Consider the following 17,531-nt stretch of genomic DNA (forward strand, 5'->3'; position numbering starts at 1 on the left):
GGTAGCTTAGAAAAGAAAGTAGAAGCGTTTGCAGACGACCTGACTACTTTATACTCAGGAGACGCAAAAAAAGTTATTAAACCACTTAACTGTACCGACAATATCCTTGAAAAGTACAAATATATATCTGGATTAGAAGTCAATTTTCAGAAGTCAAAACTTATGAAAAACTGCTCGAATAGACTAGACTTTCAAAAATTAGAAACTGTAGAAGTCATTAAAATACTGGGATCGTTTGTTGCACTAGAAAAAAGGGATGCACATGAAAATCGGAAAAAAATTGCAAACAATTTGGTCAACATAATGTCTAAGTACTTTACCATGAGAAAATTCCCATCCAGAATTTTTATCTAGAACACATTAATACTACCTAAAGTAATTCATCAATTAGAAGGAGACTAGACTTTATTGGAGAATTTATTCATAAAAACAGTTTTTTACGTTCAATGAAGAATTAGAAAAGAGGCAGATTTTGACAAAAATATATTTTAATAAGAGGACATTTGGCCCGAGAGACAGTGTTTTTAATTACGTGAAAGGAACGAAGAACAAAACAATTCGAGAATTAATTATGACAGAAAACGATAAGAAACACTTTTGACTGTTAATTGAGCGAAAAATCGAACGATTGTAATTAAAATCCAATCCAATATGTGTATCCGGAATGTAGGGTTTAATATTTCCTTATATTGGTTAAAATATCGAATAATTACGAACACTCGTTTAATGGTCAGTTATTAGTTGGATGCGTAATAGTTGAGGGTAATAAGGGTTTATATTAGAGATGTGCCAATCCCAAAATTTCAGATGATCCGATTTAAATACCATCTTTACGAACAATTCCAATTACTTATTAATATTAAGTATAAAGGAAATGCATAAAGAAATAAAAAATGATTTACTTTTTTTTAATGTATAACTTTTTATTAATTAGGGCTAGACAAGAAAAGACATAAATATATCCATCTTAATTATGATTATAATACGTTCTAAATTATTTGAAATCCAAATTATTTAAAAAATTAGTCTTTTTCCCGTACTCATGAGTCATTTTATTCCTGATTGGCTAATATATATTGCTCATAATACTGAATACACTTTCATTTTCAATGGATGGCCCTGAATTTTGTTATGTAGGTCTATTATTATTGACTTTATTGTATGTCAAAATAAAAATTAATGAAAAAATAATTTTATCCAGGGACCCTAGTCTTAAACCTAGGTTAGACTAAACTAAGATCCTCACTTCCTCTGTTATGTTGACCATTTGAAATAGTTAAATTATAATGTTTTTTTTGTTTAATAATGTATATGGATAAATAATCGTAGCTATTGATGGAATCGGCATTATTGACCCAATTCCGATGCATAGCTACATACCGAGTTTATATATCTGAATGCAAGATAAATGTACTAACAATAATTTGCAATTTATAATTTTACATGCTATATTTTTTTACCTTTCTGTAAAATAATTTTAAGTCTTAAATACATGCTTGAATTTAAACTTCGGGATAGTTATTCATAGATATGAAAGAATTGTTTTTTTTCCAATTTACTGAATGAGAATATGGATTACAAAGTCGTTGAAAAAAATTGTGTTATAGATAAAAAAAATAACTCCGAGCAATTCTGGATACTACTGTTAGTATTATATATACACTTTTATTTCGTTGTGCTATTATAAATAAAATTGTAAACAAATATATATTTGGTTAGAAGATGATAAATTATAAATTATTCAGTCAAATTAAAGGCAAGAAAAAGGTTAAATATATTTTTTCTAATCAGATTGTGCATTATCCAAATCCTTTGGATCAAAGCACCATTCCTTGTAAAAGGGAACATTAACTCGTTGTGGGTTTGTCCTTGTGTTGACACAGACCTCCTTGGGAACATCGACACAGTTCTTCATGGGAACAAGACTGGAAAAGGGTAAGAGGTGTTAACACAAAAATTAGAGTATAAAATAATATAGAGACAAATCCTTTACCGTGGGACAAGAGAGGGCTCAGATTGGCAGTTCTCATGAGGTTCAAGATTACATTCTTCCTCAGGGATGTTTTGAACAAGGGTTCTGGTTTCCTCATTACAGATTTCTTTGCCGGCAACAAGTTTACAGGTGTTGGGCATGCAAACGTTCTTCGCAATTTTTTTGCAGGAGGTCTCTGGATGAATTTTCTTGACGTTTTTGGAGATCAATGTGCATTCTTGGACGGGCCAGTTCTCACACCTTTGTTTGATAACAGTTGGACTGGTGCTCTCTTCTCCTTCCCTTTTAGGCAAGTTGAAGACCTCAACCTGAACATTTTCGCATCGCTTCTTCTCAACCATTTTGCAGACGGGTTCATCTTCCTTAAGTTCGTACTCCTTAAATGTGGTTTCACAAACAGTTTCATACTGGAGGGAACAGATTTCTTCTCCGGTTTCCTCGTCATCACAGATACGTTCGTTGGGAGTGTGACATATTTTAACCTTCTCTTGGTGAGACTAGAAGAAAAATATATTATTTTACAGACAAACTTGTCCCTTTTGCTATAAAGATATATTACTTACTTGTGGCCTAAACACAATGTGACAACTCTTTCTGTAGTTGGTCTCACATTTCTTATCAGCAGAGGAAGTGTAGTCAGTGATGTAAGTCAGATGACATTTTTTAGTGACGGTGTGGTTACACTCCATTCCTCTGTCATATTCGGTCTTTTGAGTGTTAATTAATTTTTGGGTACAATTATACCCATTCTTTTCATATGTTTCCATTTGTGGTGAAGTTGATGATTGCCTTGACAATACATCGTTACTACTTTTCCTCTCCAAATTGTTGAGTTGTCTCAATAGAAATTCTCTATCGAAATCTTGAGCGGAGGCTTGGTAGCAAAGTCCGAGGACCAAGAAGGATACAAGGATGTTCATATTCATATTGTCAGATATTTTCCCTCTTACTTGAAGATTGGATCTTTTGCGTCTGATGCTAATTTCAAAAAACTGTAATGCTTATATAGTTTTCAGAAATAGATGAGTTAACTAGGGATCTATCTCTGAATGACCCACTTTTCTTTTAATTAATATCAACAGACACTGCAAATTTAGGAGGAAAAAATATTATATTTCTTTTTTTATAATATGTGCTGTTTAACTACTTAATTAGACTTAATTCTTTATAACTAAACATCGTCGTCGTATATAAATTTATTTTTTACTCTTGAAAAAGAAAAAAGGATTCTAGTTCAATAATCGTACATATTTAGTTTGATACAAACTAATAATTGTATTTCGAAATAGACAATATGAAGGATTGAAGTATGCTATCAGGGATATTAGAGACTTTAAACACGTCGTTATCTTTACTGTATCATGCAATAAAAAAGGCCGGGAACCCTCTAGTAGTTAGCCAAATAAGTCAATCATACCAATCACTATTTATATCATATATACTCGCAGACTATCACGGTCATACTATTTCTTCACCATTTATAAAATAAATTAAATATTAAAATCTACATAGTATTTTATTCGATACTGTATTATATATTGCTTAGTAATATTTGATTAAAAGAGTAGTTATGATAAGTTAATATATTATTTCTATGAAAAAATAGCCAAAACTTTTCGATAAAAATAATATCCTATAAAGGACGAGGGATCTACAAAAAATTGTATACCTGTTCTTTTGAAAACCCATCATATGTATAGAATAACTTATTATCGACAGGTGGCAACAAAATACATAGGGTATTTTTATGTCGTGTAAAATACTTAAATGTTATCATTGTAAAGTTAAGTTTCAGATAAACTCTGTCATATTCTTTTATATGTAAAGTTGACTTTTATGGTTTTTGGGTGGACTTGAGTCGTTTATAAAAGAACTACAAGAGCGGGGATCAAATTGTCGCCTACTTTAAACCTTGATAACTTGAAGATGACATTATCAGATAAAAAACCGGTTAACAAATAGGACAGCTATTCTCGTCAGCTGACGATACGTCGTTCAGTTAGCATCATGTCGTCATCATATGAGGAGATAAAGAGCTATAAGTGGAACGAGGAGCTTTCGAGGTCCGCCGTAGTCATGGCATTGGTTAATAATGGAGGTGAAATCTCCAATTCAACGATTGCTTCAACCTTAGGAGTGAATTTACGGACTGTTCAGCGTATCTGTAAGAAGCTAGAGGACACCTGGGATGTTGATGCCACCATAAAGAGGGCACTCAAGGAGGAGGGCGCCGACAGGAAGGTCAGGGACACCGACTTTGTCCACAAGGTGAAGATGATGGTTGAGGATGAACCTGCCAGGTCCATGAAGGCCATGGTGAGGGATCTGGGCTGCCATGAGAAAACAATAAGGGACTGTGTATCTGATGATTTAAGTTGCAGGAGCTACAAGATGCAGGTGGCCCAGATCTTGACCCAGAAGACAAAGGACAACAGGCTGATGAAGTCAACAAAATTGCTCAACAAGCTCAAGCACCCAAAGCAGCCCAGATGCTGTGGTTTTTCTCTGATGAAAAGAGTTTCTGTCAACATCAGAAGGTCAACAAGCAGAACAACAGGTGGATAGCCACCTGAACCAGCCATGTGAGGAAGGTAATGAAGACCAAGTTCCCTGCAACGGTCATAGTGTTCGGGGTGGTCAGCAGTGAAGGTCATGTTATGCCTCCCCACATGTTTGAAACGGGTCTAAAGGTCAATACAGAGGTCTACCTGGATGTTATGGAGAAGGTTGTTCTGCCCTGGATCCAAGGGGTGGCCGGAGACAGGCCCTGGGTGTGGCAATAGGACTCAGCACCCTGCCATGTGTCCAAAATCTCCATGCAGTGGTTAACCGAGAACTGTTATGACGTCGTAACCAAGGATTGGTGGCCTCCTAACTCTTTTTGGAAAAACATTTAAAAAATCTATACATGTTCACAAAAAGATATCTTTTTTAGGAAAAAAAAAAAAATCTACAAATCTAGAAATTTGAAATAGAATTTATTTTTGAAAAAATTTGAAATATCAAATTTAAAAAAAAAAAAAAAATTCAAAAATTAACAGCTACGTTATTTACAAAAAAATTCACAAAAAAATGGCAAATATTAAATTTTTCGAAAAAAATTTCAAAATTCTCAACTATACTCAAAAAATAAAATTTTGCTAGAAAAAATATTTATAGCTGTTCAGAGAAAATAATATTTTTTTATGTGGTCTTTTTTTATTAACAATTAACTTTTTACTATTATTAATAATTAAATAAAATACCTAGAGGAATTGCAGTATAATAATATAAATACACATAATAGTTTTTTAAATTATACCTCCACGGATAGACCAATTCATCCGTTCTTTTTTTTTTCTACCCCATGTCCCAATCTTTTTTTTTTGTTTTGAAGAATTTTTTTTTTTTTTTGCACATTTGGGCGAGGGTACAGCCACTACAGCGGACATCCCTGTGTGGACGCCTCTGTAATTGTAATATATCTATTACAACGACAAAAAAATCTCAAGAGCCGTTTGGGAGTCCAAAGAGCCCAACCTAAAGAGCCGGATTTCCCATCACTACTAACTTCTCTATGGTTTCGGCTTTTTTTCAGTTTCTTTTTGGGTTAGAAGTTGTGTGATACATACAGTTAACGACATGGAGAATGTTCTATGAAACTCAATAGAGTTTGAGAGATAAAAATTAAGCCGACACAAAACTAAGTTAAAATATGACTTATAATTTGTGTTGAATCAATAACCTTCTAGTTCACACTGCACTATTTTTTATCTCATGAGAATGTTTTAATATTTATTTTAATCATTATTGTACATTCTTGTGCAAAGAGTTATAATAACAGATTCATAGAATAAGATCTATTTTTAGTAGCTATAGTAGAACAGATTAATGACGGTTTCATTGAAGCAAAATCTAACATTATATGATAAATAATTTTTTTAGAACAGAGTCATTGTTCATAATTAAGTTCATTAAAAAAAAAATGGAACATAGTTCCAGTTTTTGTGGATCCTATGTTTCATTATTGTAATACATCACAAAAATAAGATTGTACAACAATTTAATAACACATTTTTAATACGTTTTAGGGTCAGATGTATAGTAAAACTAGGCAATAGATGATATATTTTTTAAAAGTATTAAAGCTTAAGTCTTTCTATTTGTTGGTTCCATTTTGACACCCAATAGTCAAATGAATTATGAAATTGAATTCTCGTTGGCAACAAGTTATTGAACAGAACAGGACAGACATACTGGGCTTAAATTGGATGATTGTAACAATTCTTATACAGCATTAAAATATACGAAAAATACGAAATTACTTTTTCCCAGCCTATTATTAATAAAAAAAGAGCTTTCATTGTTTAAATTTAGGGTATTTAGGTCCACAAAATTGGGACGTTACGTGAAAACGCTCTATATATCAGAGTATGTTTCCAAATATGCCAGAAATTGCTGAGGAGACTTTACTTCCATTCAACCACGGTAGTGCCGGTGGTAGGGTAGGCCAGTGAAATGTGAAGTCGAGAGATGGATTTAGAAATACATCAATAGTTTAATTTTTTCAAAAATATGCAAAAAAATAATGTAAACAAAACATATAGACAAGATTATTTACAAAACTTTATTCACTCAATATGGCCACCTTTATTATCAATCATAGCCTTGACACGTCGCCTGAAGGCCATGGATGAGTTAATGAAAAGCTCCTTAGATAAGTTGTACCAGGCAGCCACTATAGAGGACTACAGTGAGTCCAAACTTGGGTGAGGTCCTTTTGGTTTTCTTCGCCAAATTACCCCATACAGTAAAGTCCATTGGCTTCAAATCTGGCGAGGAAGGGGGCCATATTTCTTTGTACCAGAATCGAGCCATGTTATCTACGTTCAACTTTTGGAATTTGAGAGGGGGAACCGTACTGAGTCGGCACGTAGTAATTTTTTGGGTAGTTGGGCATCATCCATGGCAAGATATTTTACCTAAGCACCTTATAGTAGGGCTGCTGGCCGATTTTCTTTCCAGCCTTGAATAAGAACAGATGCGTCATCTTTCCATCAGAGGCCACGACGCTGAGGACGATTGTTTGTGCCGGATATTTGGGGTAAACCCCTTGGACCTCTTCTTTTGTTTCTGCAAGACAGCGGTCGTTCCAGTGGTTGTGGAATTGATCAACTTTGAAAATCTTCTTGTTCGAGAACAATTGATGATGCATTTGCCTTGATCCATGTGAAGATTTTTTTGCACCTCTCGAATTTTTAAAATGAATTACATTCATATATTGGTATAATTCATAATATTAAAATCCTACATAGTTTTTATTCGATACTATATCGTAATATTGATCTTTAATATTTTATTAAAAGCGGAGCTATACATTTTTATTTTTATATGATTTTCTCACATTGGTGTATTCCTCCGCTCTATTATTTTCGAATTAAATTTTTCCATGTGGACATTTCCAGTTCTCCTCCATTTTCTTTCATTCCTTTTACAGCTGATTGTATGAAATTGATTTTTTATGTTGAATTTTAAAATGATTATATAACTCTCTGAATTCTACAGATTTGTATAGATGAATTTTAAGGGCGTGTGGATACAATTGTACAATCTACCTGTTCAAGGAAATTGTACAATTGCTTAAAAATTTGAAATTATTTCAAATCTACTATAATTGAAAAAAAACATTAAAGTTAATTAAAAAGTGAGTTTTTTTAGTTGGCAAACTGAAGAGGGATTTTTTCCCCCAAAGCTCCTGTCATTATTACTTAACTCCTGAGGAGTGAACTTTATCTACAACATTCCTTGTGAATACTTGTGTAATGTGCTCATAACAGACGGAGAGTGATACTGGGAATTTGTGGGGGAGTTATAATTGTAAGTCCTTGATTGACTAAGAGATGAATTGAGGGTCGACATTGGAATAATACTTGCCAATGTCCTTCTTTACTTCATTCTCCACCCCTCCCTTGTTACAACTGATTTTAGCTCATCTCTTACAAAAGATTCTTCAAATGGTGAGGGTTACTACCATGCTTCTCTTTTAATTCACCAAAAACACTCCCAATTAGTATTACACAGCGTAAGCCTCGTTACTGTCTTTTCCACGTACTCCCTGTAGTCCCATTCCTACTGATATCAACAGATACCTATGACCTCCAGGCTCTTCAGGTTCCTCAAGATGACTGGGCCAAGACTTCCCCTTCAAGTACTCCTTGAGTATGACCTCTCTCTTGGCTTCCATTGTGGTTAACAAAAGTGTTATTTTATTCAAAACTTCTTGTTTTCATCTATTTTCGATCCAACTAGAGCTTAAACATAATATATTGCAATCTTACATATTATATAAAGTTCATTTCACAGGACTTTCCGTGGATTTTGAAACATTACTGGCATGTGTATGTAGTATCGAATATGCAAAAACTTTTTATATGAATTCGCTCTCCCAAGCGTTTTGTTTGTAGGATCATGTTTTTGTTATTGATGGCTCTAGAAGCTAAAATATGTACTAATAACTAATTACATTATTTTTTTTCTCAAATTCTTATTATTATTTATTTATTCTAGAGGAGGGAAACCGTCATTTGTATTGGTTTGAGTATTCAATAGCTCTCCCAAGTAGCGTTCTAGAGACTAAAGTACTCCCGGGTTGATTCATCTTTTATTTTGAGTAACTTGAATTATGATGCATATTTAATGTACTTTAATTCTACTTTCTGTAATATCCGAGGGTTCTAACTACGATGAATGCAAGTAACTGATTCTCAAAATATCAAGCCGGTATTTGCAGTCTATTTTAGTCTTTGATACGGTATCGATAATAGATGTAAACATCAGTCTGAGACGCCAAAAGGAGCAAAATCTTCGTACCTCACCCCTGCGGACACCCCTGATCAAAACCTTCGAAAGAAGGTTTACCGATGCCAATACAAGTAGTTATTTTAGAAAAAAACAATTTAACTAATTTTGGCACCAACTGTTTAGCTGTCTATGTTTTTATATTTAAAATAATTAAATATTTAAAGAGATAAAACAACTTTTTAAATGTTGCTTGCTCTCTGAGCACATTCAAAAAGTGCTTCGATGAATTCTAAAAACAAAACATTTTTTTTTTTTTTTAATTTCAATAATCCTAGCTCCTAATATCTCTTAGACTCTCACGATCAAAAAGTGACACCTTAGAATATCCGTTTAGTAAAATATATAGTTTACAATTATATATTACTACTATTATTAATGTAAAGACTCGATCCAATACCATCTTAAGTAATTTTGTCTTTACCGATTTGGATCCGATATTTTGGTGAAGATCTTTCAAATCGTGGACAAATTATTTTGATCACTTCATACATAAGTATATTTTTTTGACCCTGCCCTATGAACGGATTTTCTCCTTTAAATGTTGTATACTTAGATATAAAGTATTTTAAATTTAATGTGAACATCATTTTACTCATGTTCACAATTTGGAAAAACAACATTACGTCATCAATCAAACCCATTTATCTTTTTGTGAGATCCATCTAGACACCATGTGTCGGATTCAGATCACACTTGGATAAGGGAACCGAATTAGATATACCCGACAAATATTATTTCAGTCTCACATTTTATTACTTCTAGACCGAAACTCAAAAATCATAGATTAGTGTAGATTTCTACGGGTATGTAAAAAAACTTGAACCCAAGATGTTAGCTGTGACAATTTGAAAAATGTTGGAAAAGGATCAGCTTAGCTGTCATGACATTTTTATTATATTAGATTAATAAAAACATAATATAGTAAAGAAAACAAGGGAAAATGACAGCTGAATATAACTTTTCCTTTCTATTAAAATAACTTTTAGTCGGGAGAGGGTGTAACACTCCTGCCCTGTAGACATAGCCCTGAATAATGATAATTAGTGTTGTGATAGGTGTTAATTAGGACTGATGCTCGTGGTCCAGTACAGTCCCACTTTTTGGTCCTTAAAGAAGGTGAAATATATCCCTCGTGACGTCATTGTCGGTGTTTTTCCTTTTTTTAATAATTCTGTTTTATAATAAAATACATTATATAACTAAAGAAAATATAATAAGTTCCTATTATATAAAATTATAATAAAAATTAGAATAATTTGTGCAGGATAGGTGCAAGCATCATGATACCTTATCTCATATTTCTTATTTGGCTTAATACACCATGCAGATTTGTATGAAAAATTCTAATGACCGACAGTTCAGGACCAATTTCAAGGAATGAAATTCCTAACGACTAGAACTGGAATGGACCAAATAAATAAGGACCGGTACAACACTAATGATAATTGTTTTTTTTTTTTTTTTTTTTTTGGGGGGGTAATTCTTTTAATTGCCAAAAAGTAAAAATCTTCTTTTAAGCTAAGATTTTATACGAATCACCATTTGTATAAGTTGTCTATATACTAAATAATATAGACCAGTGGTGGTTCCCAAAGTTGTGGTCGTGAAGCATGTTGAGGTTGTGGGGCACAACGTAGGGTAGCGAGATTATTAAAAAAATAAATATATATAATTTAAATTAACATTACTTTGAGTGGTATCAAACTATTATAATGATGAATGAGCATATTTTGCATAAATCTCTTTTGGATCATTTTAAATAGTATTTTCCAGAAGATAGTGCTCCACAAAAACATATCTGGTTACGCCCTTTACTGCCACAGTCATTTGATATGGCAAATGCGCGTATCAAGCCTTAATAGAACCAAACACTAAAAACAGATTTTGGTTCTAAAACACATAACAAATTCTAGATTTCTCTGATACATGAGTACCCACTGCTTGCTAAAGCTGATTATGTTTATTCATACCATTGTGTTTAACTTATTTATGTGAGACTACATTTGACGTATTAATTTACTTGGATAAAAAAATAAATTCAGATTGCAGTTTAATGTGGAGGATGAGCTTCAAGATGCTATGTCCAAAATAAAGCCTAAAATAAAAATGCTTTGTTCAATGCAAACATTGTCACACATTGTCTAGCAATATATTTTTACGGTCGAACTCAAAAAAGTATAGGAAACGCGGCTATAGAGAACTTTGTTTTAATTCAATACTTGTAATGTGCTCATAAAAGTATATAGTTACTTATGAATACGTGAATAAAAAGTAGGCCACTCAATGTATATTCAATGATGTACTCATTTGCGTAAGGGAACTATGTTCATATATAAACATATAACTTTTTGATAGAAACATCAGATGTTTGAGATAATTACAACTGACACATACGAAAGGAACATTTGAACAATATGCATAAAAAGATGATACTAATCCTTGTTTTTCTCGGAGTTTTTACTCAAGTATCTACCCAAGGATTGGATAGAGAATATTTACTGAGACAATTAGATAAATTGGACAACAAAGACAAGTTATTTGCCAGAAAAAAAAAACAATAATTGATAATGGAGGCTTAATTCCACCCGATAAAGACGGTAACATTTGCAAAACATTAAGGGTATTCATCAAGCAAACAGAATATGAACGAGGAATGGAGTGTAACCACACCGTCACTAAAAAATGTCATCTGACTTACATCACTGACTACACTTCCTCTGCTGATAAGAAATGTGAGACCAACTACAGAAAGAGTTGTCACATTGTGTTTAGGCCACAAGTAAGTAATATATATTTATAGCAAAAGGGACAAGTTTGTCTAGAAAAAATAATATATTTTTTCTTGTAGTCTCACCAAGAGAAGGTTAAAATATGTCACACTCCCAACGAACGTATCTGTGGTGATGAGGAAACCGGAGAAGAAATCTGTTCCACTCAGTATGAAACTGTTTGTGAAACCACATTTAAGGAGTACGAACTTAAGGAAGATGAACCCGTCTGCAAAATGGTTGAGAAGAAGCGATGCGAAAATGTTCAGGTTGAGGTCTTCAACTTGCCCAAAAGGGAAGGAGAAGAGAGTACCAGTCCAACTGTTGTCAAACAAAGGTGTGAGAACTGGCCCGTCCAAGAATGCACATTGATCTCCAAAAACGTCAAGAAAATTCATCCTGAGACCTCCTGCAAAAAAATCGCGAAGAACGTTTGCATGCCCAACACCTGTAAACTTGTTGCCGGCAAAGAAATCTGTAATGAGGAAACCAGAACCCTTGTTCAAAACATCCCTGAGGAAGAATGTAATCTTGAACCTCATGAGAACTGCCAATCTGAGTCCTCTCTTGTCCCACGGTAAAGGATTTGCCTCTATATTATTTTATATTCTACATTTATCGTTTTCCAGCCTGGTTCCCATGAAGAACTGTGTCGATGTTCCCAAGGAGGTCTGTGTCAATACAAAGAAGAACCCAGAGCAAGTTAATGTTCCAGTATCAAAGAAATGGTGCTATAATGTAAAGGAATTGCAAACAGCTGTAGCTGAATAAAAAAAAGTGTATCTCCCCTTTTTCTTATCACCATTTGACTGGATAATTTATAGTTTTTTATTGCTTTTTTGTATGTCTTTTTTTATGTAATTTTTATTAAAATACCTATAGGAAATTGGAAATCTTCATAATGAAAATCAAATTATTTTTAGTCTGTTTCTTTACATTTGCCTAATACATGACTAAATAAGTTATAGTTATTTGTATTTAAATGTTGAATTTGAAAATTGTTTTATCTTAAATATGTTAAGTCAAATAATAGGATTTTTGACAGTCCATTGTTGAAAAAAAATCTAAAGCTCTTTTATATGGAAAATAAGGAATTTTTGACTATTTTATTGTTATTTTATACATTATAAATAATAAACTATGACCCCCTAAATAACCCCGTGAAGATTCCCTATTCTTTGTTGTACATCTTGTATTTCTTTATACACTCCTGGATTGGATTATTTCAGTCGGGAAAAATGACATGTCGCTCCAAAAATCGGACAACTTATATTGTTATTGAAAAAAAATGGAAATATATTTTCTAAAAAATGTAATCAAATTTTTTTTCACACTCCAGTGTTTCCCTTATTGTAGTTATAGATGGCCCGGATTTACCTGAACGACCCTGTATTACCTATCGTTACGTCTTTTTAATTATTACGGCTAATATTAATTTTCATAATGTAATTTTCAACTGACGTACATAAAGGTCTCTCTAATCAATTTTGGACTAATTTCAAATCAAAATGTCAGAGCAAGACGTAAATAAAGAAGGGTAATCGATTTGTTAAACGCGCAAATTTTAATTCGGGAAATTTGTTGCATGATTGACGTCAGTTAGACTTCTTTTTGCAAATTACAGAAGCGATTACGGGAAGAGGGTAACGAAGATACGATCATCAAGCATAAGGAAGGTACAAGACGTCCTAAATGGGACAATTTAGAATAAATTATTTTCGAAATTATCCATTTAGATCGATGGGATCCATTGTATAAGAACTTGGGGTTTCGGATACGACCATTTATTTTTCAGGCGCTATAAACTGCTTTTCTCTCAAGCAATGATATACACAAGTCTATAAAGATCCCAATGACTTTTGAATTGATTGAAAGGAAAGGGATCGATTGTAAAAATCTTCTCTGAAAATAAACTTTTTAGGGTTTACCCTTGTCCTAACAGTCTAAACGTTTTTTTCTTGCCCAAAAGAAGAATGATGTCATCCCAGTCAATATTCTCAGCTTCAATAATTGCCCTTGCTGTCATTTCCAGCGATGTAAGTACAATGCCTCCCCATACATCCTGTAAATGGTTCGAAAGCTAACATGGATGGATCTATCCGGGTGCTCTGGGACGTCTTGAAGCCCTGTATTGACAAAATATTACAATAGGGGAAATTTGTCGTGGCAGGAGGGATCCCCATGCCATACTAGCTGCCAAAGTAAACAATGGTGTCTCGAGAATTTTTAATACTTCTGAGACTGGCTTCCATCCTCTCCCAATCTCAATCCCCTTTATTTTTATCTTTAGGGCTAAATCGACAAGAGTTTTGGGACATTCTGTCATCCAAATATCAATATCTTCAATGTCCCCATTTCAGAAAAATGGGCAAAATCCCCCCTGATTAATTTCCGAGAGTCTGTCGAAGCTTGGGGTCTTGTCTAAAAAAATTCATCAGTACTGAAGGAGGATATTTTGAATAATACCGTTTTAATTAATTATCCATCAATTATATGTATAATAATCATAGAATTAACCCAAAAGAGATTGCTGTCATAAGCGAAATACTATCTAACTTACAAAAAAGAATTGTTGCATATGGATTTGGATTTAAGTGAGAATTCTATTTTATTGTTTGTTTCAGGAGATATATTAAAATTGCAGTCCTCTAGACATAAGTGCACCTACAATTATGACCAGCTTATGGATTCAATGGGGTTTCCTTATGTTACTTTGGATTAATCAATGGAGAATAGTGATAAAACTAAACTACTTGAGTAAATAAACTGAGGATTACTCTATACCCCAAGCCACTCAGCTTCTTCTCTGGTAGTTCAAATATATCAAGTATACAGCCTCATCATGAAGACAGAAAATATCAAATCTAACTTTTTTTAAAGCTAAAATCTTAGAATTTCCTCAAAAGTGTTCAATTATATATAACTCATCTATTGGGTGGTTCCCCTCTAAAAAAGAGAAGGTCATATGGGTGTTTAATCCTCCTAAATAATATATTTCATCAATTCTCCTATCAAACAATATTTATATGTCTATAAAATTCCATAGGATGGTGTTGATTTATTTATGGTAAATGTATCATCTAAGACTATGAAAAAAATCCTGAGTATTCCATATGTTTAGAGTTCCGGGATGTACTGTATGATACTATTTGTACATGGTCGATTTGATATATACAGACTATTTTAGACTTGTATTTAAAACAACACGTAGAGCAAATAGTTCAATAAAAAGATAACTAACCATATTTATTGTAGGCCTAAAATTAAACACATATTCAATTTCATCATCTTCAATAGCAGTCTTTGACTCAATACGAGTTCACCACATCCTCGAAAGAAATGGAGTCTTTATGTCACTGAAACTGTTCCTAATGATAGGCAGAGCAATATTGACGACTGTAAAGTTCGCTTAGAATCAATGAAATTCAATATAGTGAAACCTGGTTTAACGGCCACCCGTTTCAATCTGCAATATCCAGTTTTCAAATTTAAAATTGTTATAAAATTGTAAACCTTGTTTAAGAGGTCACCAGCACTAAGCAGAGACTTTTTCAGTTTCCCTTACCTAATGCTTCTTCTTAACACATTTTTTTAAATAAAACAAAGCTTACAAATAATAATTAATTACAAGAGTCAGCAAAATTTTAATTTTTTGAAAATCTTTTTAATTCCACATTAAATTCAAGTAGTAGTGACCGAGTTGGTTCAAAAACAGTAATTATTATTTTTAAATCAAATTTTGTTGTTGGAATTTTCGGATTTTACCCTTCCTATAAGTTTTAACCAATTTATGAGTGTAGTACAAAATTAATGATTCACATAAAAGTCAGTTGTTTTTTCTTTTTGAAAGTTTTTATGCTGATCTCCAATATGTGCAGATATTTGATATGCAGTCATCCAATGTTGAGAAATTAACATTTAAAGGTTATAAAGCAATATATTTTAATAAAAAGGCGAGGTTTTGAAATCAAATTCAATTTTAGTATTGTTTTTTTTTTTGGATACAATAGCATATTCTGAGGATTCTAGAAAAAACAAAACACATTTAAGTTTTCTTATAAATGCTCATTCTATCAAATTTTAATGTGATTTTCTTTTTTTTTTTTTTGGCATATTTATCAATATTAATTATGTCGATAATAAATTATATATTTTGTATTATCAAGAAGTAATTAGTACTACAGGCCTCACACAACCAGTCTCAGTGGGGCATTGCAATTTATATAATAATGACAATTTTTTTTTTAATAGCTAATATTTTAGCTCAGACATAGACTAAAAAACCAACATAAAAACAAAACAAATATCAACTTCCTGACGATAGGCACAAGCCTAAAATTGAAACATCAGCAATATTTTAGTATTGATTTTAACTAAAAATTATGATGGACTCAAATTATATGAATTGGAATGTTGTATTTAAAAAAATTTCAACGACAGCTATTGTAGTACAAAATGATTACTAAGTGTAATAGGGTTTTTATTTGAGATAAATTAACCACGGAAGTATATTTGATAGTAAATTGAAGAATGTCGTTAAAATATTGTTGCAAGATATACTTTAAAAATAGGATCTTAAGTTTAATAAAAATCTTGTATCTCGATTCAACTCTAAAACTTTAAAGTAAAAGCATGAAAAAACTAAATTTTCGATATATTCCAGATTTTTCACGTCAAAATATATTAAAAAATTTTCAGGAATAAATTAAATTTCAATTATTATTTTTTACAAAATAGTTTATTCTATCATTTAGCATAAATCCTGTTAAATCTATTTCAAAATATTATAATGAGTTTTTTTGTATTTGAAAAAAAAACACAACACTTTTGTACTGTAAAGAAGCGGGGATCAAGTTGTCGCCAAAGTATTTTTATACAAAAAACAACACAAAATATACATTTTTAAACTTATTTATTGAAAATCAAAACTATGACGAGTATATAGGTATAGGGTAGCCATTCCTTCGATATAATCATCGTTGGCATCAATAACAGCCTCAATATGGCCTCTGAAACGGCCGCAGACTCTTCTGACCATCTCATTGTCCATGTTGCCGAATACCTCCTTGATGGAGCCCATCAGGCTGGCATTGGTGCTATGCGGATTTCTGGGGCTATGTCTCTCGACATAGCCCCAGACAAAATAGTCCAAAGGATTAAGGTCGGGAGAGTTAAGAGGTCACAAATCCTTGGTTACGACGTCATAACAGTTCTCGGTTAACCACTGCATGGAGATTTTGGACACATGGCAGGGTGCTGAGTCCTGTTGCCACACCCAGGGCCTGTCTCTGGCCTTCATGGACCTAGTAGGGTCATCCTCAACAATCTTTTTCACCTTGTCGACAAAGTCGGTGTCCCTGACCTTCCTGTCGGTGCCCTCCTCCTTGGGTGCCCTCTTTATGGTGGCATCAACATCCCAGGTGTCCTCTAGCGTCTTACAGATACGCTGAACAGTCCGTAAATTCACTCCTAAGGTTGAAGCAATCGTTGAATTGGAGATTTCACCTCCATTATTAACCAATGCCATGACTACGGCGGACCTCGAAAGCTCCTCGTTCCACTTATAGCTCTTTATCTCCTCATATGATGACGACATGATGCTAACTGAACGACGTATCGTCAGCTGATGAGAATAGCTTTCCTATTTGGTAACCTGATTTTTATTTGATAATGTCGTCTTCAAGTTATCAAGGTTTAAAGTAGGCGACAATTTGATCCCCGCTCCCTGTATATAAATATGCTCACCTATTAATAGTGTTGTATTGGCCCTTATCTAGAACTGATGACTACGTTTCAGTTCAATAGGCAGGAACAAACTAAAATATATATATTATCCGCATGGTGGTGTGACTCACTGTCCCTTTGGCTAATATTTAGTATTGATTACTTGAGGCTTTACGTCAACTGTTGTGTGCCCCGCTATATGTTTG

General features: G+C 33.1%; 2 protein-coding genes across 2 annotated transcripts; one reads left to right on the plus strand and one right to left on the minus strand.

Annotated features, from left to right (window-relative positions):
* Window positions 1-1,630: 1,630 nt before the first annotated feature.
* On the minus strand, window positions 1,631-2,981 carry LOC121120752 (uncharacterized). Its single transcript, XM_040715606.2, has 3 exons — window positions 2,557-2,981; window positions 1,994-2,490; window positions 1,631-1,925 (listed from the first exon to the last, which is right to left on the minus strand). The coding sequence occupies exons 1-3, from the start codon at window positions 2,917-2,919 to the stop codon at window positions 1,784-1,786; spliced, it is 1,002 nt and encodes a 333-aa protein (XP_040571540.1). The 5' UTR covers window positions 2,920-2,981; the 3' UTR covers window positions 1,631-1,783.
* Window positions 2,982-11,192: 8,211 nt separating this feature from the next.
* On the plus strand, window positions 11,193-12,494 carry LOC121120667 (uncharacterized). The gene is made up of 3 exons (XM_040715533.2): window positions 11,193-11,612; window positions 11,682-12,178; window positions 12,231-12,494. Exons 1-3 carry the CDS (start codon window positions 11,487-11,489, stop codon window positions 12,370-12,372), a joined length of 765 nt encoding a protein of 254 aa, XP_040571467.2. The 5' UTR covers window positions 11,193-11,486; the 3' UTR covers window positions 12,373-12,494.
* The last annotated feature ends 5,037 nt before the right edge of the window (window positions 12,495-17,531 follow it).

The sequence above is a fragment of the Lepeophtheirus salmonis genome, chromosome 6, assembly GCF_016086655.4.
Source record: "Lepeophtheirus salmonis chromosome 6, UVic_Lsal_1.4, whole genome shotgun sequence".
Classification (NCBI taxonomy): domain Eukaryota; kingdom Metazoa; phylum Arthropoda; class Copepoda; order Siphonostomatoida; family Caligidae; genus Lepeophtheirus; species Lepeophtheirus salmonis.

What these genes read in the sequence shown, in the direction of transcription:
- LOC121120667 (XM_040715533.2), top strand. Translation starts at nt 11,487, where the DNA reads ATGGAGTGTAACCACACCGTCACTAAAAAATGTCATCTGACTTACATC. An exon ending in ACATTGTGTTTAGGCCACAA is followed by an intron (nt 11,613 to 11,681) that starts GTAAGTAATATA and finishes TTTTTCTTGTAG; the next exon opens with TCTCACCAAGAGAAGGTTAA. An exon ending in GAGTCCTCTCTTGTCCCACG is followed by an intron (nt 12,179 to 12,230) that starts GTAAAGGATTTG and finishes ATCGTTTTCCAG; the next exon opens with CCTGGTTCCCATGAAGAACT.
- LOC121120752 (XM_040715606.2), bottom strand. Translation starts at nt 2,919, where the DNA reads ATGAATATGAACATCCTTGTATCCTTCTTGGTCCTCGGACTTTGCTAC. An exon ending in ACATTGTGTTTAGGCCACAA is followed by an intron (nt 2,491 to 2,556) that starts GTAAGTAATATA and finishes TTTTTCTTCTAG; the next exon opens with TCTCACCAAGAGAAGGTTAA. An exon ending in GAGCCCTCTCTTGTCCCACG is followed by an intron (nt 1,926 to 1,993) that starts GTAAAGGATTTG and finishes ACCCTTTTCCAG; the next exon opens with TCTTGTTCCCATGAAGAACT.